Consider the following 25,960-nt stretch of genomic DNA (forward strand, 5'->3'; position numbering starts at 1 on the left):
TGGGATGGGTATAGGAATACCCCCTACGGTACCCGGTACCCGTTATAACGTTTTTATATATTAAGGAAGATTATTATTTTTTAGACATAAGATGTGATATTTGAACCCCAAACTTTTATTTTTCAACCATTGAGTGATACCACTAAATTATTTTATTCTTATTGATTAAACTTCAATTTGTTCAATTTTTAGATTGATGATTTATTAAATTTATACTATGTTAAATTTGTAATATTTTTTATTTTACTTATTAATTTTTAACGGGTAAGGGTACCCGCGGGTACCTGTGAATTAAATGGGAAGGGTATGGGATGCAAAAAGTATACCTGTTAGGGTAATGGGACGGGTGCGGGTAATTAAAAAATAAAAGGGTAAGGGTTTGGGATTGAGATTGAGATTGGCACTACCCGCGGATACCCTACCCGTTGCCATCCCTAATCGGACCGTGTCGAGTTAACATGTTTGGGTATTTAAGCGAAAACATCGTGTTGTGTCATGTCGTGTTTTTCGTATCAGCAGGTCGAATCGTATCAAATTAACACGTTTATCTATTTCAATACAAAACTCGTGTCGTGTTGTTCATGTCAAAAGCAAGTCGTGTTTGGATTTGAACTTTTGACACGAAAATGTTTTCGTTTTGTATTCGTGTTTAGGCTTTGATACTAATCCAAAATTTGACACGACACGAATATGAACACGAAAATTATCACTTCTAATCTTTACTTTAAACAAAATCATCAATGGATTCACTTGATTCGGTTCAACACTTTCAAATCCTCTTTCCAAACCATATTTGAATCAACACACAAATCATTACGATCCCAGTCAAATAGTAACCATTTTTATTTTGTTGATAGTGCAGCGAAGACGTCGGTCCACTAATTACTTATGAAGAAGGAAAAATAAATTAAACAATTAATAAAACATAAGTTTGTATTTTTTGACTTTTGGCATTTGCTTTATACACCGACGCGGTTCTGCAAATAATAAAAGATGAACCGCGTATCACTGCTTTATTTTAACTTATTCCTATAATAAAATTTCTTAAACATGTTTCTTTCTTAAATTATTAGATTTTTATTAAAGTTCTTTTTTAATTAAACAATAATTTTATTTTATTTTATTTTTAAATAAGGAAGCAGAGCTGATTTGGAGCTTAGGACTGAAGTAGCAAACAAGGTGTCTGATAAATAAATATAAATAAAAAATAAAGTAAGAAACAATTATATAAATAACAGTAAAAATAAAATAACATATTATGATATATTAAAATTTAAAATCATTGATAAAATATATAAAATTAATGAAATGTAAATTTTTATATTTTTTTAATGTTACTTTTGTGGCCCTTCTCTTGGACAATCGCTTCCCTACCCTTACTCGGAAACAGCCTTGTAAGGAAAGTTACGGGGTATAAAACAACAAAGGCAAAAAAGAAATAAGAAGAAAAACTACATTCGAATCATTCTATTGGGAACGTACCCGAAGCGATATTCCAAACAAATAGCTTAAAGGTCCGTAGGAAACACATTATACTTATGATGATCCAATGAAAGAGAATTTGTATAATTTATCCAAAGAGAACTATGCGTCTCTCTTTTCTACCCGGATAGAGTCGGACTATGGCTCTCTTCGCTAAAAAAATGGATAGTATGAAACTAATGATTTTTTTTGTACGCAGCACACTTAATTCTACAATGTACGTCAATGATACGATAAAAGAGAGTCGGACATCAAAAATCACTTTGACACATTGACTTCAATAACATAATATGTTTACATATTAATTCTACTAGTATAGACAACAACTATTGTTGAGATTGCATGTTGATTTGATAACATGTAAAAGCAAAAATTATCATGAAAGCTCTTATCATTCCGAGTTTATTATATTGAGTTTTTTCATTTCAACACATTAAATCATTTATCTTTTATTTTTTTATCAATTAATATTACTTATATCATATGTGTCTGAAATCATATGTTTTACGTTTCAAAATAATATTTTTACACTCTCTATAACTATATCGCATGTATAAGAAAAAATTGCTTTTGAACAATTAAAAAAATTTAACTTGTATAATTATAAGAGGTTTAATGTAACAAAAAAAAAAAAAAAATCAATGGTTCAATAGGAAATTACATCAAAAATCAAATTTTAACTTTTATTTATATTTATCAAATTTTTTTTTTTTATTTTATCATCGTATGATTTTAATATCTAACATATCAGAATATCATAACTTTTTTTTATTTTTTTTCAATTAATCAACTGTAGAAAAAAAAACATTTAAAAAAACCAATAGATGTTGACATACAGATAAAAATATTTCAAAATATAGAAATCATAAATATTAATCAAATTGTTTTTTTTTAAAATATTAATCAAATTGTTGATAACTGTTATTTGCCCTATATCAGAAACATTATTTTTTATTTTAAAAATGCCAGGTAACAAAAGGGTATTTTTTTGATTTTTTACCCTCTTTCAACCTTCTCTGAAACTAAAACTCCCATTCTCCAATTCTATCATGGTGGCCCCACCATCAATATCAAAACTCAGTGGGATTCATTAGAAATTCCAGCCAATATTCACATAAAAAAAAATGAGAGATGAGATGATGATCACGTCTTTTAAACAGAATGCTAATAATGGGAAATATATTATAATAACAAAGTAACCCTTACTTTGTGTTTTTTCACCATTGGATTAATTTTATACTTCACCATCCAATGGTGAAAACACACTATACTTTGTCAAAAACAAAGTAACCATAGAAAGCACGTATAATGAAATTTGTAATTAAATATAAACGGTGGAATTGATAAAATTCAAAAATAGAGGATAAAATTCAAAAATAGAGGTTTGAATAAAAATCGTATAATTTTCTCCTCTTCCAATTTTCATAAAAAAAAATATTGAAAAAGAAGAAAGCGATTAAGCCAAACATCACAAATTTCATAGCATGACAAGACTATCTCCAAATGAAAATGAGAAGTGACCAGATATACATATTCAAAGTTAGCTAAGCTAAGCTAAGAAGCCCCATCTGGCTGAACGAAAGGATTCGCAATTTCATCCGTACCATCTGTCGGTGATACAAGCATTACCGCTGTTCCCCTGCATACCTGCACAACATTCACAAACATTCTATTATTCATTTTTTTTTAACATCATGGAGCAAATTCAAGGCTCATATGTTCACAATTCTTATTTCATTTGTTGAATAAATGGGATGTATTAACTCAAAGAAAACATACTATTAACCCGAGCCGCCTAGTCTGATCGGTGGTCTTCAGTGGATCATCAGCATCTGCAACCCAATGACAACCAATTCAATCCTCATAACAAAAAAAAAAAAGAACCCACAACAACTTCATCAGCAGATATTCTGACTTTAGATGCAGTTTTTAATTTTGATCCCCAACACAATGCATTTCTACCAGAAGTATGACCATCTAGCCACAAGAAGCAGAATACAGTTTGCGCTTACAGTACACATAAATCACAAACAAGTATTCCTATTTTGAAAGAGTCAATACCTCTTAGATATTCCACTGCTTCATCCAGGACAAGGTTTAGCAATTGATCATATCCTTTCAAAGTCCCTGTCACTGAACCAGCAAAAGCCAAAGCTCATTCAATTAGATAGAACATAAATCGATGATAGAGAGAATGGTTCATTTCACTAAAGACCAAGCAAATCACGCTCGCACTCTCTCTTAGAAACCTTGTGAAACAAAATTACTCAGACACATTATCTTCAAAAGACACTACTATCCATGTCACTTTGTGTGCATGCATGAGAGAGAGAGAGAGAGAGAGAGAGAGAGAAGCAAGCATAGAGTGATGAACCCAGAATAACGGTAAACACATATAAATTTTGTGTTGACTCAATAGATGCATACTATTTGAGCTCATATTTTTTCATTTGATCAGTTTGATAGGTAGACCCTTTCACCAAATTCAAGGTTCAATCCTATCAGCATTGCCATATTATTCAATCATATGACTAGAATCTGCATATATAAACTCAAAGATTGTGTGTGAGCATGCCGTGCTTGTTTTGATCTCTTGTGCGTGCTCTTTCAAGAAAATAATATTTACTCCAAAAATGAGTTCCATTTGGAAACATATTCTTCGGCCACAAAGATATTCAACTCTTTGTAACAAAATTGAAACTCTCGCTTATTTCCTACTTTAGATTTTACTGAACCAAAAAAAAAAGATTCTCATAAGACGACTCCACTACTCATTTTGGCAGGTTCCATTGGGCAACGGTTGGCCCCTGGGAGTTGGAGAGAAAAAGAATGCTACCTACTCAGGCAATTATCATTTTTACCTAAAAGAGTTCTGAACATGTCTTCATCACCTTGAGCGCGTAAACAACAGAAGTTATCATTAATTAAAAAGTTCTAAACCATGTGAAGCTCCCTAAAGTTGTTCATTTTGGTGACGGTGCCCCCTAAACTTAATGGACAACCCATTAGACACTCTAATTCCCTGAAAATGATGTAACGTGTCCCTTATTTTTTCTCAGTTGGAGAAGATGTTGACCCGTGATGACCACTCGCCTTTCGGTTGACTTCCATATGCAATGTGGCTTTTCCTTTTATAAAAAGTTGCAATGTGTCTTTCAAAATGGTATTCAAAGTGTTTATGATTTTAGAGAAGCTATTGCAAAATATGCTCTACGAAGGGGTAAATTTTTTGAAAGGAAAAGTCACATTGCATACGGGAAGTCAACTGAAAGGGGAGTGGTCAAACTCTTCTCTTACTGAGGAAAAATAAGGAGCGCGTTATATCAATTTCAAAAAGTTGGAGCGGCTAATGGGTTATCCCTTAAGTTCGGAGGGCAAAGTAACAAAATGAACTTCAGGGGGCTCCGTATGGTTTAAGCCAATTAAAAAGCTTACCACCATCACCAAAGTCACTAACTAACATCATGTTGGGTCAAAAAACAACATCCAGCACAGAATTTGGGCAGAATTCATGATTTCATTTGTTCGTAGTTCAAATGAACGAACATTCAAAAATAATAATAAATGCTTGAGTTTAAAACAGTGCATATCGAACCAATTTTCATCACCCAAATTCTGCTATATATGATTTCAACTCAACTAGCACATTATGTTATAAGAACAACCAAACATCACATATAGTAAATCCCAATTAAAAAGTTTTAAAGTGCGTAAGGTAGAAGTACTAACCTTGTCTACCGCCGGTGAGCTTGACTTGAACACCCTTGTCGACAAACTTGGCCAAATCCAACACAGTTTCTTTCCTCCCTGACTGAAACAGGACGATTACAGATTAAAAGGAATAAACAAGGAATATGATCCTAATACGAAATTGTGAAAAAATATGTTATTTAAATCTAGCCTTCAAAAGAAAAATTGGGAGAAAGAGACACTTACCATCTTTCCACAGAAATTTGAGAACCCTGAAATTAAAGCAAGTAAAGAGAGCAAAACTGATTTAACGGACCAAAAAGTTGGTAACTAAAAGAAATTATAAGAAAAAAAAAAAAAAAAAACAATGAACAAAAAAGAAGAACTTTACCTTCGTTTAAGCAGAGAACTGGAGTGTGCCCTAGATCGTCTTTCCCCTTGGGCACTGGTAAGAGTGTGATTCTCTACTTTTCCCGCTTCTTGTGTGTGGGAGTTAAAGTTTCCTGTTCCAGGCCGTTTTCTATTCGGCCCATATCAAACCCAAAACTAAATGCTTATATAAAGAAGGGAAATTTACATAGAAATTCACGTTTTAAAAACTATTTACAACTATATCAAGCCATCATTTTAAATTATATCAAATTAATAAATTTATTATTTTTAAAAATTAAAGTTTATAAATTAGAAGTTTAGAATATATTGTTAAGCATTTGAAATTTATGAATTGCGGTTTAAACATTTTAAATTAGATGTAAAAACATATTTTATTTGGTATATATAAAAGAAAATGACATATTGAAATTAAGTTTGATAATATGATTTAGTTGTAATTTTATAATGAATTATGATATTTATGTAAAAAGCCCTAAAAAGAAAGGGAAATTTAAAATTTAAAAACTTGATAATGTGAAGAAGATTTTTATTCGTTTTTGATGAATTTTTAATGCTTTTTTCGGACTTAATGCATATTTACATCTTTAAACTTGGCAAACAGTTCTAGTGATAAGAGCACTGTATTATCTGTTTTAGTTTGTCGCGAAACCATTCTAAAAAGAAGACATGCAAAAGCACTAAGGTCTTAGGGCTTAGGAATCTAGTGATTTTGTTTACAAGTTGCTTGTCCGTCTCACTGATAAGAGGAATAGAAGTACTCCCTATGGGTGCAAACGAGCCGAATCGAGACCGAACAGGAGCAGGTTCGATTCAGCTCGAAAAGTTCAGAGATCGGGGTCGGCTCGAGCTCGATTAAGGTTCGATTGGAGCTCGAAGCTTGTAGAGTGGCTCGTTTTGAATTTTTTTTGAAACAATTTTGAATATACTTAATTGTACCTAATTAACATTTTATTATCTAAAATCAACCAACGAATGAATACCAAATTTAAACTAAAAAAAAAAACAAATATAACACACATTTTACAATAAATTTAAACAAAGTAATAGGATTAAATAAATATAGAATCTAATAAATTCGAATTAACATATAGTCTACAACCATATAGTTTCAAATTGAGTTTTGGACCAAACATTTATATGTAGTTAACTAACTAAAAAAATTATAAAATTAAAATATATTTAAATTAAAAAATAAAAATCAATAATATATGTATACATAATATTAATAAAAAAAATTCTCAAGCCTGTTCACGAACTTTCAAGCCGAACCCAAGGAAGCTCAAATTCAGGCATACAGAGTCCAATCGATCCGAACTTTAACCGAGCCGAATTCGAACGGTTTGCGAACTAGGCAGACTCGTTTGCACCCTTAGTACTCTCTATGAAGGTATAAGGAGTTGCATATAGATGATGAAGGCGTTGATAGTCAAGGTTTTTGTTCGATCCTTTGCCTGCACATGATGAAGTCATTATGATTTTTACGATCCACATTCACTGCACCAATGATAATGTATGTGTAAAATCCTTCTAGAAGAGCCGATTGAATGCAACTTCGATATCCCTACAATACAAAGACAAAGGTTACACTCAAGTCAATTCTAAACTAAAGAGAGAGAAAGGGAGCAATAGTAGAGTAAATATTACAAATAAGAGTAAAGATCAATTATATGAATCAAATGTACGTTTTTTAGGGAATAAGACCCTTTATATAGAAGTGAGAAATCTTTCCATTTACAGTTAAATCTCGATAAATGAATGTTCGATAAAGTAATGACCTCGTTTATATAATAAATTCTTTCGGTCCCGACTTGGGCCAATGACTAAAGTAATAACCTCGCTAAATGCATTAAGTAATAAAAATATTTAAATCCTTAAGGGCCAATGAAAATATAAATTAATAATTATTGAATTACATATAAAATATGTGTAATTGGAATATATCTTCGACCTTTTATAGCTAAATACTAAACTTTTTCATTTTCTATGTACATGAACTTAGTTTTAAATGCATTAAGTTTCACCAAAAAAATTAAACGTCTCTATATTCAAGTAATACTTTAATTGATGTCTTTTTTATTTTTCTTACCATATACAATTTATGCATTTTACAATGAAAATTTATCTATAAAATAATAAATATTGAATTATCGATAAATGAATAATTTATCAATAAATAAATAATCTCGTTTAATGAATATTTTTTTCCGGTCCCAAGGATATGCATTGATCGAGGTTTTACTGTATATTGAAGTGAGAAATTCTATTCCGAATGAGAATAACTTAACTCTAAACTATTCAGAAAAGAATCCTTAAAAAGATATGATACCATAAAAATAGTACATAAATACCCATGTTAAAGACTCCTAATTGAATTAAGATTGAGACATCCTAGTTATGAAGAATTGTGTCTGGAGGGAGGAATCTAAATATCCCACTGAAACGAGGAGGATCTGGTTAATTATTGTTTAAACCAAATCTCTCCATGTCCGATTTCGAATCTAAAATATTTAAGTTTGTATATAACAGTAATCTAATATAACCTATAATAAGTAAAAACATGATAAATGTTACTCCAAATTCTTCCAATTAGAAGGATTTTGCAATAGATTAATATATTAGTTATCCATATAATATTATGCAATTGAAGTTGTGCAAATTTCTTAATTTCTTTCAACAATTAGAAAGCTCTTGAAATTTTCAAGACAAATGAGATAAAGAACAAGCTTGGGTCATGTCGCATCTTCAATATTGTACATCACAACAAGCAATGCAAGACTTCAAATATATTTGCATATGCCATGACCTGAAAAGGAAATTAAGATCGATTTAATAAAACATAGTTGAAAGTATAAAAATAAATCATGTGATTTCAGTCGTTGCTTGTATTTCAAAATGTGACAAATTGATACCTTATGTTTACATTCATTAGCAAACATATTCCAAATGAAAAGATAATGTAAAATTTGGTAACATGAAAAAAAAAGGACATGTCACATTTTTTACCACTCATTTCCATTTTGATTGTGTTTGCTAACAACCAATTACCAGTTTATCATGTTTTGAAACATTGAATTGTATTTGAAAATGGTCGAAACCACATAGTTTATTTTTATATTTTTTCCGGTGAATTATTTGAAAAGAAGGAGACATACTTGGGTCGAAAGAAGTAAGGAGTCCGGTGTGAGAGAAGTCGCAATTGAAATCATGAGCACCATGGGTTTGGTAGTATGAGTTCATCAAAAAGGAAGCATGAGACCTTAGATTATTAGGATCAAAGCATGCACCACCACCCTGAATAGGCCTGCAATCTACACCCTGGCTGCACACATACTCTATGTTCCCTTGCAATTGTGCATTTGTTGCATCTGCCTTTGCCACACACCACTTCTTCTTACCACCACTCTTGCTACCACCACCACCCTGCAGTGTCGATATGTCAACTTTCTAAAAAATGCTATGCTCCCTCAACTATAGGGATATTTAAAGGGATAAGGTATTAATGTAGCGCTATGGTTATTAGGAGAGAACGGATTTAACATCCACAGTGTAATTTTAAGCTTAGTATTTAAGCAAATGATATATACGACCCTAAGGGTTGTATATAAGCATTAATTATCCATGTGTTTTCTTATATTTTCAATAAAAAAGAGAATTAATTGTATTGGAAATATAACAATATATTATGATAAATGTATTTAAATATTTAAGTATTAAAGTATCAACAAATTTTAGGTATTGGAAAACAAAAATAGCACTAATAATAAGAATTTTAAGGTTCTTATTTACAGCCCTTAGGGCTGTAAATATCAGGACCCTAATATTTATTAGAACGTGAAATTTCAAATCTCATTAACAAAAGTTGAATTTCCTTTCATATGCAATTTCATGTTCGGATCATAATCCAACCTTCAACCTTCAATATTATGACCACTCAATAAGACTCAGGGGTGGGGCCCCTCCAGCTGCCGGAACCACCTATCGTCACGGTGGTTCTGGCACCCTGTCTCCAAAAAAATTAATGAAATATTAATGGAGGTGCTAAATTAGCACCCCCAAGGTAGAGACAATGGAAATTGGTCTAAGAAGGGCCAAAGTTAGGCCATTCTTTGTTAGGTCCTACCTAAATCCAAATTTTTAAATTTTTTTGGCCTGTTACGTTCTCTAAATCCAAATTCCTCCCTCCCTAAATCCAAATTTCTATAATTGTTTTACTTAAATCCAAATTTTTTTTATTAAACACAATTTAACAGGTTAAGAATCTTAAACACAATCTAGCTTAATTTTGATATGTTTTATATTGGTACTTAAAATTGGTTTTTGACATCTCAGATTATAACACGTATATATACGGAAAAAAACACGAGAAAGTTTGATTTAGCAAAATTTTTTTAAATACACCATGTAAATTTGCAAGGGAAGGCTTGCCCCCAATACACCCTTGTGGTGGGACCCCTCCCCGGACCCTCGCTCAGCGGGGACGCGTAATGCGACCGGGCCGCCCTTTTTTTTTTTTTTTACACCATGTAAATTTGCTCCTCTTACTGAAAGACTCTTCTTCCGCCGCCTAGTACACACTAGGCTTAATATTCCACTGTTTTGTAAGTGAACTAAATCTGTTCTCTTCAAATAATTAACCATGGACTACATTTGTAATTTATCCCTAAAAAGAATAAAAAAAATATGGCTATGTTGAATCAAAGGGCTGATAATAATCATATAATATAACATTAAGAAAGTAGATAAATACGAAATATCAATTCCAAATTAAGCTGTTGATTGTATAAACCAACTAGAGGTGGCAAAATGACACACGACCCGATTACACGACACGGATTTTTAGTGTTAGTGTTGAGCTTAATAGGTAATGGGTCATTTTTGGGTTGACACGAAACTGACACGCTAATTTTTGGGTTGGGTTAGTGTTGATATGTGAACCCGAAAACGACACGAAATGACACGGATATTGAAAATTATTGTTATATTCTCTCATGTTTTTTTTTATGTCACTTTATTAATAAAGATAATAAAATTATAATTATTAATTGCAAATATTAATTTGAATTTCCTAAATTGTTATAAACACATTACATAACCCTCTAACATGATATTATCGAACTTTTCGATAATTATTGTTAGCATACTAATCTAAAAATGATATAAAATGTTTAAAAACAGTACCAAATCTTCTTATATTTTTAAGAGTTATTATTAATATATACGCATAACAAAATTACATGTAACCCGAAAACACGACACGAAATCGACACTAACCCGAAAAGGTTAACACGACTTTGACACGAAAGTTTTTGGGTTGGGTTTGGGTTTACTCTTTTTGACACGAACCCGAAATGACACGACACGAACACGACTCGAACACGATAATTGCCAGGTCTAAAACCAACAATTACAAAATAGGTGTATTATGTATGTAAATTATTAAATATTTGGATTTTATTTGCACTTAATTTGTAAATTAGTATATATTTGGATTACACTCATATGGGTCCCCAAACTAAAGCTTCAAAGTCAATTAGGACCTTAAACTATTAAAATCAGCAATCAAATCTCTAAATTAAGAAAAAATAACCAATTGAGTCCCCATCTTATCCTAAAATTAGAAACTGTGACTATTTGATATAGAATATATTAATTTCTGTGTTGATTCAAAATGAGTTTAGGGAAGAAAGTCTGAAATTGTTCAACGAAATGATTTTCGATAAGGTCCCAGTTGATGATTTTTTTTTAAAATGTGAACTTAATTCAGAGACCTGATGGATGATTTTGATAGTTTGAGATAGTAATTAATTTTGAATTATACCTTCAAAATTCAATTTCAATTTCTGTTACCTCACAAGTCTGTGATCATCGCTCATTTTATCACATGGAACGCAACGCAGGATGTACTTTATGGAGCAGAAGATTCAACCAAACACTAATGTCAGAAATCGGGAAGTGTGAAGTTCACGTGCTGTGAAATGAAAATTTGATTTTAACAAAAAAAAAAACAAACAAACTAACTAACCTGTCCATCACGCAGAATCCCAATATTATAAACCGGAGTAAAATCCGATCTAAACAACCCGAAATTCCTCTCAGCAACCGGACCGGGTTTAAGATTCTCATTAAACAAGGAGAAAAGATACGTCTCGAACCGCCGGTTCGGCATCAAAGGTGTACCCTTCCTCTGTTGATCACGCCTAACCAAAACACCATTGAACCAACCCGCATTAGCCACACTACAATGCGGTTGACCTGGGTCGCAAAGGGAGGGCCAACCGGTCTCACCAACCACAATTGCCACGTCACCATAGCCTAGTCTTTTGTTAGCAGAATAAACAGCATCTAACATTGCATCATACATGTCGTAATAAGTAATGCCAGTGAATTTATCATGTACACCTTTATTGGTCTTGAATAGAGCATAGTTTTCCATACTTGGAGAGTACCCGAAATAGGGGTACGGGTTAACCATGAAAGCCGATTTGGTTTCTCGTAAAAATTGGAGCATCGGTGCAAATATGACCCTGTCGTACCCTCGCCTGTACCGCCCTTCACTTGGTGGCTCCGAGATTGAGAGTATTCCGAGAGAGTGTGCCGTCGTTACCTATTCAAAATCCAATTAATTTAATATATATATATCATACACTATTTCATACATAATATATCAGGCCCCTTGTGAAAAAAAAAGTTGATTTTTGTCTAAAATTTAAAAATATATTATTAATTTCTTGAATTTTTTTAAAATATTTAAAATAATAGAAAATTTAAGTAAGTTGAAACAAAGTATCAATTAAACAAGTTCCAAGAATCAATAATTTCTACTTCAAAAAAAAAAATAATCAATAATTTCATTTTAGGCTTAAATTATTATTTGAGCTTACTCAAAAAAAAAATCTCCCCCCTTATAAAAAATATTTTTTTTGCCTCTAACCTCTTATATTGTGATATACTCCATCTGTTTCATATTACATATCTTTTTAAAGAATTGTATAGAAACTAATGATATTGCAAAAAAAAAAAAAACATTATTGCCACTTATTTATTGATTCTAATATTTATTTATTCTATAATAAATCCATTATTCTAATTAATTTCCCTAAACCCGCATTTTATAGTAGAAAAAATGATGACTTAACGTGTACTGATCATATAAAATGACATGTAATATGAAACAAAAAAGAATCTCTAAAAAGACATGTAATATGAAACAGAGATAGTATATTTTAGTAACATCTTACATTGTTATATTATTGACGGATGAGATGTACCAATCAATCAATCATGTTTGGTTCAATTTAGATAGAAGTTAGTGAGTATGTAGAGACCTATTATTAAATCGGGTGCACAATAATTACTAATCGGATGGAGGAAAATTGGATTGATGTTTTCCAAAGTTGTAGTAGAATAGCAAATAAAACAGGTGGTTTCTAAGTGTAAAATGTTATATAAAAGTTTTTTTTTTGATAAAAAATGTTATATAAAAGTTGAGGTATTATAACGTATTAGCGAAATAATATAACACTTATATTATGATTATATGATTAACGATTATTAAACACAAATATTGAACACTTATATTAGTTATGATTAATGATTATTAAAAACAAAGTAAGCATAATCTAATCTTTGAAAACAAATATTGAACGAGTCTCTTTATATACACCATAATATTTGTCTTAACCCAAATGCGATTGGTTAAATAATTGGTCAAGAGTTAAACACATATTTTTATAGATCAAGAATTAATGTCACAAAATAATAGATAAGGGACAAACAAAAATATTTTTTATGAGTAAATAATGCTTTGGGAAAATTACACATAAATGCATCTTTTAAAAATTATTTATAATTATGTCAAGTCATAATTTTTTATTATGTCAAACTAGTAAAATCAGTACTTTTAATATATTTAAGGATTAGAATTTATAAATTAGAAATCTAGAATATATTTTCTAAGGTTTATGATTTATGAATTGGAATCTAAATTTTTTAAATTATAGTGTAAAATCATAATATATATAGAATAATGATATATTAAGAATTAAATTTGATTATATGACTTAGTTGTAATTTTATATTTAATATTCACGTAATTCACCCTTAAATCTTCACTTTAAATAAGTTGGAATAATTTGTTTTTCTGGGCAAATTTAAAGGCCCATTATACACTTCTGGATCTTGTTTTTTTTTGGGGGTCAAATACATGAATATCATAATTAAGCACAAAATTACAAGTCATATCACTAAACTTAATTCTTAATATGTCATTATTCTTTATATATTATGATTTTACATCATAGTTTAAAATTCTAGACTCTAATTCATAAATCATAAATCCTAGAAAATATATTCTAGATTTCTAATTTATAAATTCTAGTTCTTAAAATATATTAAAAGTACTGATTTTACTAGTTTGACATAATCTAAAATTATGACTTGATATAGTTGTAAATAGTTGTTAAAAGATGAATTTCTGTGTAATTTTCCCTTTTTTTTCCCAATATTTGGATTTTAATTGAGCTCCTAACTTTTCTATAAAAAAAAGCCCCTAGGAATAAAAAAAAATAAAAAAACCCCTAGTTTTTATTTTTGACTTAATTAAATTCTTTTATAAAATAATACAGAAACCCAATAATGCACTTTAAAATAACAATAAAATATAAAAAGTTGAAGAAATTTAATTAAAATTTATAAAACCTAATTAATAAGATAAACAAAGTTTTCAAAAAAAAAGATAAACAAAGTTTAAAATTTAATAATGTATTTATTTACACTCATGTATCAAATTTAGTCTTCCTATAACTTTACCAATCAGTTTAATAAACTTATTTATAGCCTTTTTTATTTCTATTAAAAAAATCTATTCTAATATATAATAAAAAGGATAATTTAGCACCAAAAAATAACAAAATCTGGTGAAGGCTGTACCTGAATGCCCCGGATTCCGGCAGAAAGAAGAGCATTATGAAGACTCCTCATAGCCGGAACAAGATTAGAGATCCAAGCTTTATTAGCACTAGCCATAATTTCATTACCAACAGTAATCCTATTTATCCTTGTTCGAGGATAAAACGGTCCAATATTATCACCAACCCATCTTCGAGCATTGTTAACATTCGCAAGGGCAGGGATATCCCCGTTCCCAACCGTCACTGTAACACTAATGCCGGTGTCTGCAAAGGCCCGGAGAATCTCTGGATTTGCATCGAAGATCTTTATGCTATCGATTATTGTTCGAGTTTTTAAGAAATTGGCCACCTGAGATGGAGGCGGCAGATCGTTGGCAAGAGTGCCGTAGTTTACACCTATAGCGGAAGCGGTGGTGGAGAGGCGGAGGACGGTGGTGACTAGGAAGAGGAGGAGGTAGCGGCGGTGGTGGTGGGTTATGGTGGTCATAGCTTGAGTTAGCCGAGTTGTAATAATGAGAAAGTAATTTATGATTGTTTGGTCTTTAAATGAAAAAGGAATTTTCTCTTTCAAATTAAAGAAGGATTCACACTGTTCACTTTGTAGATTTCGTTTTTCACTTTTGTAGATTTCATTTTGGTAAATGTTTCAATGGTTACTAAAAGTTTCTTATATATTTCTATTAAATAAATGATAAGTATGTGATTTTTTTTTTTAACCCTAAATAGAACTTTCATATAAAAATAGGATTGACATCCTCAACAATAACGTTTGACAGCCATTCCGGCACAACAGTACATAAAAAATCGCTAGCATTGAAACAGGCCTGTCTAGCTACCAAATGTGCAGCCCTATTCGCTAAACGAGGAACAAAAGCTAAAGTAAAAGCAGGGTTGGATCCAAGAATAACCCGACAATCATAGATAATTGATCCAAACTCTGAGATATCTTTCTTGCAGGAGTGGATTGCATCCACCACAAGCTTAGCGTCAGACTCAAACTCAACATGCGTGTATTGCATAGTAGCAAGCCAAATTAAGCTCGTGCGTAAGGCAATTGTTGGGGTTTAGTGTCCTATAGACAATTGTTCTAGGATACAAACTTAATGTAAATGAATTGTTCTTTATATCATTTGTTTAATGAGATATATGTTTTATAACTATATAAAGGCAATCCCTTTTAAGCACTAAATAAAGTCTAATAAAAGGAAATCCGTAAGTTTATTTAAAGTGATTATAAAGTGTTCATACAAGCATGAAGTGAGACAAAACTTTATAGTAAACTGATAAACTTAAAACCATCCCAAGTCAAGTGATATGTTTGGGATTGACATATCACTGTTGAGACTTGTATGTAACAATGTCTTCTGTCCGACAGAAAGCTGATCTCACAAGCTTCATATATACAGATATCTGAACAGTTACATAGATCCGATGAAACGTTATTCATTAGGATTGGGGATCCGATTTGAGATAACAGGATGGGTAGATTCATTCTTGTCACCTGTTCATCTCATTGGTATTAATAGGTATAACTAATCCTCAGACTCAAAGGAATATTAATTGGTATTCTGGATTACGGAATGTGATGCTTTGACTATGGTGTAACACGATCCTTAACAGAGATGACTCTAGGGTGTGAACAGTAGACGTTGGGTATCACAGGAAGTAATTGCGGAGTCCTTATATATTGGATTGAGCATTTATCACTCCCGATAAATGGGAGATACATCCATGGATCGCTTGTGGAAGACTCGACTCTAAATCCTTGCAAGGTGATAGCTTAAGAGTAAGAAATACAGATTTCACTTAACCTATCTTTTTGAGTTGACTCGGCCTGTACAAGTAAAATGAACGTCTCGATATATGTGACTTGACATCACCCATAGTCATAAGATTCAGTTCAAGGATGTAGTTGATAAAGGATCGAATTATACTGTAACTAATACGGAAAGGTTAAGACAGAATCAACATGTCTTCTTATAGCTCTGGGGGAATGATTACGGACTTGCTAATCACATACTCTGTACATCATTCCGTTATGCAAAGATTAAATATAATTCTTTGAAAATTAATTTAATAACGTTGCATACGGCTAGAAGCAATAAGAACCTAATGGATCACACATAAGACTTGGAACCTAAAAGAGAGATAGATGTTAATTAATTGATAGAAGCCCAATTGAGCCCAATAAGGCACATGGACATAAGGGGGTCGAAATTCATGTAGTGATATACATGAATAATTAATTTGATTTTGTTAATCCTAATTAGATTAGGAATATGAATTAAATTAATTAAGAGATAATTAAGTTAGGAGTTTTAATTAGATTAATATACTCCTATTATTATCCAATGAGGTTATTATTATTATCCTTAATATATTAGATATATAGTGAGATAATAATTAGGAATTCTATTCTGAATGGAATTCCTATTCAGTAACCTAATTTTATCTAACTAGGGATTAGATACAAGAGATTATAAATACCCCTTTGTTGAGCGATTTCCGCAAGTGCACGGTATACGCTTGTAGTAATAAAAGATATCGATCCCACAGGGAACGTTTTTCAACAAAACTTATTTATAATCGGTTAAATTTACTTTAAAGGTTTATAATATGGAAAATCGTTTAATCGGTTTTGGTTTTGAAATTGCTAGAATGAGAATTAGATTAGAATATGAAGATGTTAGAAAATATTCTGATTTAAAAATGAATTTGCAAAACAGGAACGTTTTAGTACTTTAGAAAAGTAAACAAGTATATTTGTTTGCATTAAGCAAAGAAAACAACTTTAAACTTTGTACGAATTATAAAAATGAAATAAATGACGGAACCTCTAATTAATTGGCTTTGAACGCGACAAAACCCTTTCGGGATAGTTGCCCTTAATCAAATTAAAACTCTTTCGAGATAATAATTTGCCTAAGTGTTCAACAAAGCTTCCTTGTAAAGATTTTGGATTAAATACGTTTTAATGAAAACACCAGCAGTCACTTTAGTGGATTGGTTACCATAAGTGCTGCATAAAAATCTATCGAATAGAACGGACTTTATTAGATGAAATATAAATTGATACAAGTTTACAGAGAACATGGAGCATTGAATTCTTCGACGGCGTGCAAGTGAACGGGTTGTCAATCCTTTCCTTGGGTTTCGTTAGAGTTTGTCAGGCTCAGGGGCAGATCCACTACTCAATCTTCTCGTTGAATCTTCGTAATAGAGACTGGGTCGGTCTACTATCAAAATGAAAACTAAACTGGAACAATGTCTAAACGCTACTGAGTTTGTAATTATTTAGTAAACAATGTGTGTACATCATATTGCTTTTGAACATAATCTAAATCTAACTTCTGAATCACTTGACTCAGAATTTCTGCATAAATTCTACACTAATCTCTTTCTTCTACACATATAACATTATATTTCAACTCTCCATCAACTCTTTATTTATAGATGTTGAAGAGTCTTGATTGAAGTGTCGTGTCCGTTGTGAAGGATCGTGTCCGCTGCGAAAGGACGTCTTTATCCACCCGAACGATCGCGTTTCGTCGAAAACGAAAGTGTGTAACTAGGCTTCTAAAATCTCCTGCTCGTACCGAGAATATTAAATTCTCTACCGAGAATGGGGGAGCAACAACTTGTACTTCGGACGAAGGGAAGGAGGGCTGAGTGACGCGTGTCGCGACCGTGAATATTGGGGGCCGCGGTCGCGGCACTGAGCGTTTTTCACCTCTTCGGCTCTCGTTCGTGTCCTCGACTTGGCGTTATTAATTTTCGTCGTCTTCGACTCCTTTTGTAGAGCTTTTCTTCTATTTTTGAGCTCTTTTTACTCCTATTTGGATTTTACCAAATATTTATGTACCTTGCAAGAAAGAAACATATTCGGGAGTAAAAGTATTCTAAATAGGTATAAATAGCATAAATTCGTAGCAATATTGATGTAATTATTGATGATATTTTAGGTATATTTTTGGCTTAACAAATCTCCACACTTAATCTTTTGCTAGTCCCGAGCAAAATTTCACTGAATTTATTCTTTAACTAATCTCTTTATAAAAATAAAACATATATCTCTGTTTTACCTTTTAAATTAGTTAAGCCGAAAAGACTAACTTCGCATGACAAATTTATACGCAAAATATCAAACTAACTTAGTACAATATACACGATATATCACTCGTCTTGTATTTCCAATTTTGAATTGAAGCATTCGGGACGATATAAGCACGCATGTTATTGAGTTTTTCATCTCAAAGCATTTCAAAGCACTAAATTTCCTTTTCCAAACCTAAACTAATATATAAGATATATTAAATGAATAAGTTCTTAATTTTAATTTATTTTTTTTTTGCTTGGTTACGCCCGAAATGAGGGTGGTTTCAACCGTAACCTTATACGTATTTTATTGTTTTGTGTTTGCTTAAGAGGTACCGACCATGCCATGGGTGGACGCAATCGTTACTTTAAACTTAAACACGCTTTATTTTTTGGGTAAATTTCATTAATGGTGTACAACGTTTGCCCCATTTCACACTTTGGTGTACAACCTTCAATTTGTCTCACTAATATGTACGAACTTATAAGTGACTTCCCACTTTGGTGTATGGCCGGTTAAAATGACCGGTCAACGTTCCATGTCAGCGGTTTGACCGGTCAAAAAGTTAAAAATTGACCATTTAGAATAAAATTACTTCTTTACCCTCTTCTTCCTCCTTTCTCCTTTCTCTCTCTAACTCCTCTCTCTCTATTTTATTTCTATTCATTTAATCTTTCTTCCTCCTTCCCATTTTATGCTTATGCCTACGCCAAAAGAGCAAAAGATCCATCCGCGTCAGTCCTCTTATCTCCAGATTAACTCGTGCATCTTCCAGGCCCTTCATATTGTTGTTGTAGTTAAACAGAACTTTCGTATCCAATCAGAAACTCCATTTTTTTTAAGTCTTTGAAATTGCAAGATCAGAAACTCCAACTGTTAAATATAAAGCTAATTAGCTAATATCTAAAAGCAAGAGAATTAATCCAGTTGATTACTGAATAAGCAGTAGAAATGACGAAAATTAAAACTTACTGAAAAACTTGCATATATGGAGGGGTACTAGACTATGCTTCTCTAGGATCTCAAAATCAAAGAAAGAGTTGGCTAAACATATAAACCAATCTTATGACAGAAACTGAAAGTATTATTTGCACATTTATACACACTCTAGGCTTTTAATACTATTAATTTGAGATTAATGAAACATTTAGGAGCATGCATAGATATTTATTTTTGCCATTAATTAATTTTTGACTCCAATACAAAACAATTTTTTCAAATTCAAACTGTTCATTTCAATTCCAGTATTATTTTTGGTAATTCCCTTATTGACATGTATGGCAAGTATGGGAACATGAAATGCCAGACTTTGGTTTTCTCAAATGAGTCGATCCCGGGATAGCATTTCCTGGAACGCTTTATTGACGAGCGCGTCACCGCGAAAGTGAATAAGCTATATTGATTTTCAGAGGTATCCAATAGGAAATGAAACCAAGTAAATGTACATCTGGGTATGATTTAGACATTGTCTAAATGCAATTGTATTGCATATGGTCTTAGTGTCTTCAGAGGGGCAACTTCACCGAATTTGGTTCTTTAGAACTCCATAATTTTGGGTGTTGTCATAATAAAAGGATTATTTGAAGAAAGGATTGAAGAGAGAGAGAGAGAGAGGAGTTAGAGAAAGAGAGAGGAGTTAGAGAGAGAGAAATGATTTGCAGAAGAAAAAGAGGGAGAAGGAATGATGGAAAGATGGTGTTTCTTATTTAGGAAGAAGGGTATTTTTGTAATTATATTATGTGGATCTGTTTTATAAATAAATAAAATAAAAAATGATGAGGTGGTGCGTTGACCGGACGTTGACCGGTCATTTTTACCGGCTGTACACTAAAGTGGGAGGTCACCTATAAGTTCGTATATATTAGTGAGACAAATTGAAGGTTGTACACCAAAGTATGAAATGAGACAAACGTTGTACACCATTGATGAAATTTACCCTTTATTTTTTCTTTAAACGTTCCTTTCATACCTCGATTGTGATAAGGGTGGTCGCAACCGTGGCCAAAAGTAAACGGTACTTAATTTTCTTCCATTTCATACCTCGATTGTGATAAGGTTGGTCTCAATCGTGGCCAAAAGTTAAGAATTCAACTAATTGATTAATTAATATGAAATATAAAATTAAAATTGTAATTTGGGAAAAAGAAAGATAGCACATTCATCATATATTGACTTAAAATTCAACATTTTATTATGGCTAAAGTTTCCTTAAAAACTTCAATTAGTGTTAATGTAAGACGAAATCAAACCGAGCTAAAAATTGTTAGTTCAATTTAATGTTTATAAACCTAATTGAAAACTTAAAATAAGATTTATTGTATCATGAATTGCATGATATAAAATAGAGATTGAAAATAAAGAATTTATTTAACTAAAATACATTTACTCGAGACAATTTTATTTAAAATCGTAACGGAGATTTGTGAAAAAATTTGAAAAATATTACCCGTATAGAAATATTATTTCTAACGATAATGATAACCTAAACAAATAATCATATTAACTTATGGTTAATTTATAAACATATGAAAAATGTAAAGTTAATAAAAATAGCGTTTTAAACAAGTTTATGTTGCAAAATACGTTGCATTTGCATATAAATGATTCGTTGCATTTATTATTTGTTTTGCAAAATAATATCTTTGTTGCATTTTATTCGTATACGTAAAGAAATTGATATATGTATGTCTCCTCCCATACTTAAATTGGACCATGTCTTCATTGGTGTAAAAATAATGGAGAAAACATAAAAAATAAATACGAAATAAGGCATATGAAACAAAAATTGAAATTGTAGCAAAGGAAACATTCAACATAAAATGAAAAATGGAAAATTGTACCAAACATATGAAAATTAAAATTGTACCAAATTATAACAAGATAAAAATAAAATGAAAGGAAAACAACCTATGCTTGAGGTGGGGAATCGGGAGGTGTAGGTGACGTCTCCACATTGCGGCGTCGGAAAAAGGAAAGCATCCGATGCCAAGTCGATCGATGTTCACGCCTCAAAAGGTTGAGGTTGTCATTCATCACCATATTGTTTTCAACCAAATCATCAATTCTCAAGTTCATTTGACGATTGTTGGAATTGATTTGGTTCAAAATCCTCCGCAAATCTACCGGATCATCCTCCGCTTGAGGTGCTTGGGGTTGTGCTTGAGCCGGTGGTTCATCCTCCTCGCCTTCCGCCTCACCGCCGCCTTCGGTACCTACAAATTGAGAACTTGAAGCGCCACCACCCATAGTACCTCGAAGATGGGCAATGCGGGTAGCATAGGAAATAAAGACGGGAGGTCCTTGTGGAAGCAATAAATGAGCTCGCTCAAGAGCCGAGATGTCCAAAAGTGGAACATACCCACGGTAGGTCGACATGTCATAATCGGCCAACTCACCCCGTGCTCCCAACATAATAGCGGTGATAAAATTACAAAGAGGGATCTGAATGGTACTAGCCCTCGAAGCACGGAACAAATTATCAAATAAAATACCAATGCTATCAATCCGCAAGCCTTTAAGCAAACTATCCAAAACATACAAATCCCGAACCTGAATCTTGGAACTCTCAACACGACCAAACAAGGAGAAACTCAAATACTTATGAAAGAAGAACACACAATTGTCCTTAATCAACTTGCTTGAAGTGTTTTTCGAATTAAAATAATCTTGGTCCGAAAGAGTTTGCCAAACCGCATCATTATCAAAATCTTTAGGCTTATCATAAAAATTAGAAGTAGGGAAACCAAACATATTTCCCATTGCTTCATAATCAATGGTGTATGTGATACCATTATTCCTAAAAGAGATTGAAGTTTTCTTCTTGTTTATGGTCAAAGTGACCAAAAATTCCACTACATATTCATTAATACGCGGGAAACGCATATTAACGAATTCTTGCCAACCTAACGCTTCAATAAAGGCATCAATTCGAGTATAGAAATTTAATGTTCTTACCGAATGGAAGTCTAAGAAGTGCATATCTACAAATTGGCGGTCGGCTTGTGAAAAATGTTTGAAACGAGCGGCTTCCTCCTCCGAATAGATATCGAAATAAGCTCCGCATTGAACCCGAAGGCGATTAGCTTCCGTAACAGCGGGCTTGTTACCAACACGCTTAGTCCTAACCATGGTGATGATGTTTAGTGTTTTTAGGGTTTGAGAAGAAGAAGAAGAAAAAGGAGTTGAGAGAAAGAGTAAAGCTTGAAGATGAGTTTGGGGGTTTTGAATTGGAAGTGATTGAAAATAGAAAAGAGGATAGAAATTGGAGTGAATAAATTGGGAAGAGTAAAAGTAGATTTTTTGGGGAAGAGTTTAGAGTAAGGGATTGGGTAAAAATAGAGGTGATGTGAGGTTTGTGTAAGAGGTAAGTTTATATAGGGTTGTATAGGTAGGTGAATAGGTAGAATAGGTATAGGAATAGGCAAAATTTGGTGTCAAAATCGGATTGAAATGGGCATATAATACGCGTGTCGCGACCGTGAATGGCAAAGCCGCGGCCGCGGCACGCGAACTTCAGGCAATTTTCGCCCTGAAAATTGGCCGAACTTGCTGCTCATACCGAGAATTAATTAATTCTCGGTAGAGAATTGGTCAAAATGGCCAATTTGGGTGCCTAATGACTTGGTTTGTGCATTTTTGTTGGTGGAATGGTTCCTGAACGTAATATTAAGTGTTCCTGCACTTAAAACTTAAATAAATGACATTAATTGCAAGGAAAACCAAAGGTTTTACCTTAATAAAGTGAATTAAAGTATAATAAATTGGTTATGAAGAATTAATGAAACGTAAATGTGCATTTATGCATATAAGTTAAGAGAACCATATTAAATGCATAATAAGTGCATGTTAATACATATTTAATACATGAATTGAAATGATAAAAAGATAACTTAATTCATTGAAAATAAATTGAGTTACAAATAGAATTAAATGTGGATATATGTGTGGAAAAATAGAAAACCATATTAGTTCATGTGAATCCTTTTTATCTTAATTTGAGTAAGAATAATTAGAATCGACCCATATGAAATATGCTAAGTATAGATAATGGATCAAATGGATAAGTCTAATAAAATTAAGAATTGAACTAAATAAGATCTTTATTATATTAACATATGTACAAATAATGAAAACAAACCAATAATTAATACAAAACAAAATATATACAAAAATAAAATGAAAAACATAAACTATTCTACATATTCATCCCTATCAAACGGGATATTTCTGGCCTTAATACGATCAATTTGAAACTGCACGAAAGTTTCACGTTCCGGTGCAGACAAAAATTGAGGCCCTGCTCGAAAGACACGTTTTACAAGTCCTTCGTGCTCGAGAAACTCATAGTCAATTGTCGGGAAGAATTCATCATCACTCCAGGGAACATCAATGGTACCCTTTGAACCGAGAATTATTCCACAGATTATATTGCCGAACCCAATCTTCTTATCTTTGGATCGAGAAGCGGCGACAAGACCCTCCATCAGAATCTTTGAAGAATCTACTGCATTTCCCTGGAATATATCTCCAAGGACATAAAGATCTGTGTCACGGACCACACTACTGAATGTGCGACCGAATAAACTGTGACACAGGAATTTGTGCAGATACAGCATGGAGTTAGAGCGAAAAGAGTGATTATAGGCGAGTTTTGAATTGAATCGCCAGAATCTAGTGAGCATTCTCCAAACATCCGTGGATGTCATGTCTCTTCTAGGACGACGTTTGATTGTATCCCTCGGGGAAAAACCAAACCAAGCATGCAACTCGGGATAGCCGAAAGTAAAAATTTCGCCTTCCCGACGAAAACTGAGACGTACTCGTCGTTTATTAGTGAAACGCACGGTACAAAAGAATTCGAGTATCCAATCACCTATTATTGGAAATCGCATTTGGGCGAATTTTATCCACCCTAAGCGCTCCATATAGCGGCTCATGTCATTACTAATTCCAAGTTGGTTGTTAAGGAATTCATCCATATACAACATTCCGGTGAAGAATGTGTAGCGGAGATTCCAATAACGCCTACCTTCATCGTGGTTGAAGATAGGAAAAGGCGCCCCATATCGCTTGGATAAGTCTGGGCGTTTGTTGATTGAGGCAGCATTGTGCCTAGATGGTTTGTATTTGGTAGGCATGGTGCAAAGTTTGTGTTACTTTAGCAAGAACGGTGTTTGCGAAGAAAATCAGAATTCTGACAAAAATGAAAAGAATTGTAACAGAACTTGAATCTCCTAGGATTAATTTATAAGAGTTGGAGATGAAAAGAGGTGTTGTTTTAATTATGAAAAGGTATAAAATTACACCTTTCGGGAATGAAGAAACTTAATGTTTCATTTGCCAAGAGGTTCGTCGAAAGGTTAGAGTGTTTCAGACCTGATAGTGCAGGAAACACGCGTGTCGCGACCGTGAATGTCAAAGCCGCGGTCGCGACACGCTGATTTCCTTGCGGAAATCAGGCATCGAAGCTACCTCCCGATTCACGGTAGAGAATTTAAAATTCTCGGTATGAACAGAGAAATCCGAACCTGTTTGGACTATTCTTAAAAAGGGGATTCTCGGTAGGGAATTCTAAATTCTCGGTAGAGAATTGCCTGAAACTTCAAATTCATCTTAATTTCCTAAAAATTAAATCTAAAATCATGAAATATAAATATTTTATGCATTTAAATCATAACATAAAGTCATCTAATCATAAAAATGGCATTTTGGAAAAAATAAAATAAAATATAATATAATAAAATAAAATAAAATAAATGAACAAAAATATAAAAACAATAAAACAAAATAAACTGTGTAAGATAAACTGAGTAATTTATACGTCAGATAATCTTGTTACGAACGTAATTTCAATTTGTGAAATATTTTCGTAATAGATTTTACATCGATTACCATTAACTTTGAATCGAACTCTGGTAGGACATTCCAGTTCTAAAGAACCATAATCGAATGTTTTGACGACTAAATATGGTCCTAACCATCTGGACTTAAGTTTTCCTGGAAATAAACGAAGTCGTGAATTAAATAACAGCACTTTATCCCCAACATTAAAGTGTTTGACTTTAATTTTGGCATCGTGCCATTTTTTCACTTTTTCTTTATAAATCTTTGCATTTTCGTAAGATAGATGACGTAACTCATCTAACTCATTCAAATTGAGCAAACGTTTCTTACCTGCTTGTTGTAAATCAAAGTTAAGTTCTCTAATAGCCCAATAGGCTTTATGTTCTAATTCGACTGGCAAATGACATGCCTTCCCATACACTAAGCGGTACGGAGTCATTCCTATTGGTGTTTTAAATGCAGTACGGTATGCCCATAATGCATTATTGAGTTTAGAAGACCAATCTTTTCTAGAAGATGAAACTGTTTTCTCAAGAATCCATTTGAG

The 25,960-nt window shown here is 32.5% G+C and overlaps 2 protein-coding genes across 2 annotated transcripts; both read right to left on the reverse strand.

The window, feature by feature from the left end:
• Window positions 1-2,846: 2,846 nt before the first annotated feature.
• Window positions 2,847-5,695, reverse strand: LOC136228058 (sm-like protein LSM7). The gene is made up of 6 exons (XM_066016885.1): window positions 5,564-5,695; window positions 5,419-5,444; window positions 5,212-5,293; window positions 3,544-3,615; window positions 3,262-3,314; window positions 2,847-3,129 (listed from the first exon to the last, which is right to left on the reverse strand). Exons 2-6 carry the CDS (start codon window positions 5,419-5,421, stop codon window positions 3,037-3,039), a joined length of 303 nt encoding a protein of 100 aa, XP_065872957.1. The 5' UTR covers window positions 5,422-5,444; window positions 5,564-5,695; the 3' UTR covers window positions 2,847-3,036.
• Window positions 5,696-8,142: 2,447 nt separating this feature from the next.
• On the reverse strand, window positions 8,143-15,064 carry LOC136227404 (glucan endo-1,3-beta-glucosidase). Its single transcript, XM_066016053.1, has 4 exons — window positions 14,494-15,064; window positions 11,588-12,169; window positions 8,718-8,985; window positions 8,143-8,368 (listed from the first exon to the last, which is right to left on the reverse strand). The coding sequence occupies exons 1-4, from the start codon at window positions 14,959-14,961 to the stop codon at window positions 8,343-8,345; spliced, it is 1,344 nt and encodes a 447-aa protein (XP_065872125.1). The 5' UTR covers window positions 14,962-15,064; the 3' UTR covers window positions 8,143-8,342.
• Between the last annotated feature and the right edge of the window lie 10,896 nt (window positions 15,065-25,960).

This window comes from Euphorbia lathyris, chromosome 4 (assembly GCF_963576675.1).
Source record: "Euphorbia lathyris chromosome 4, ddEupLath1.1, whole genome shotgun sequence".
In the NCBI taxonomy this organism is placed as follows: Eukaryota; Viridiplantae; Streptophyta; class Magnoliopsida; order Malpighiales; family Euphorbiaceae; genus Euphorbia; species Euphorbia lathyris.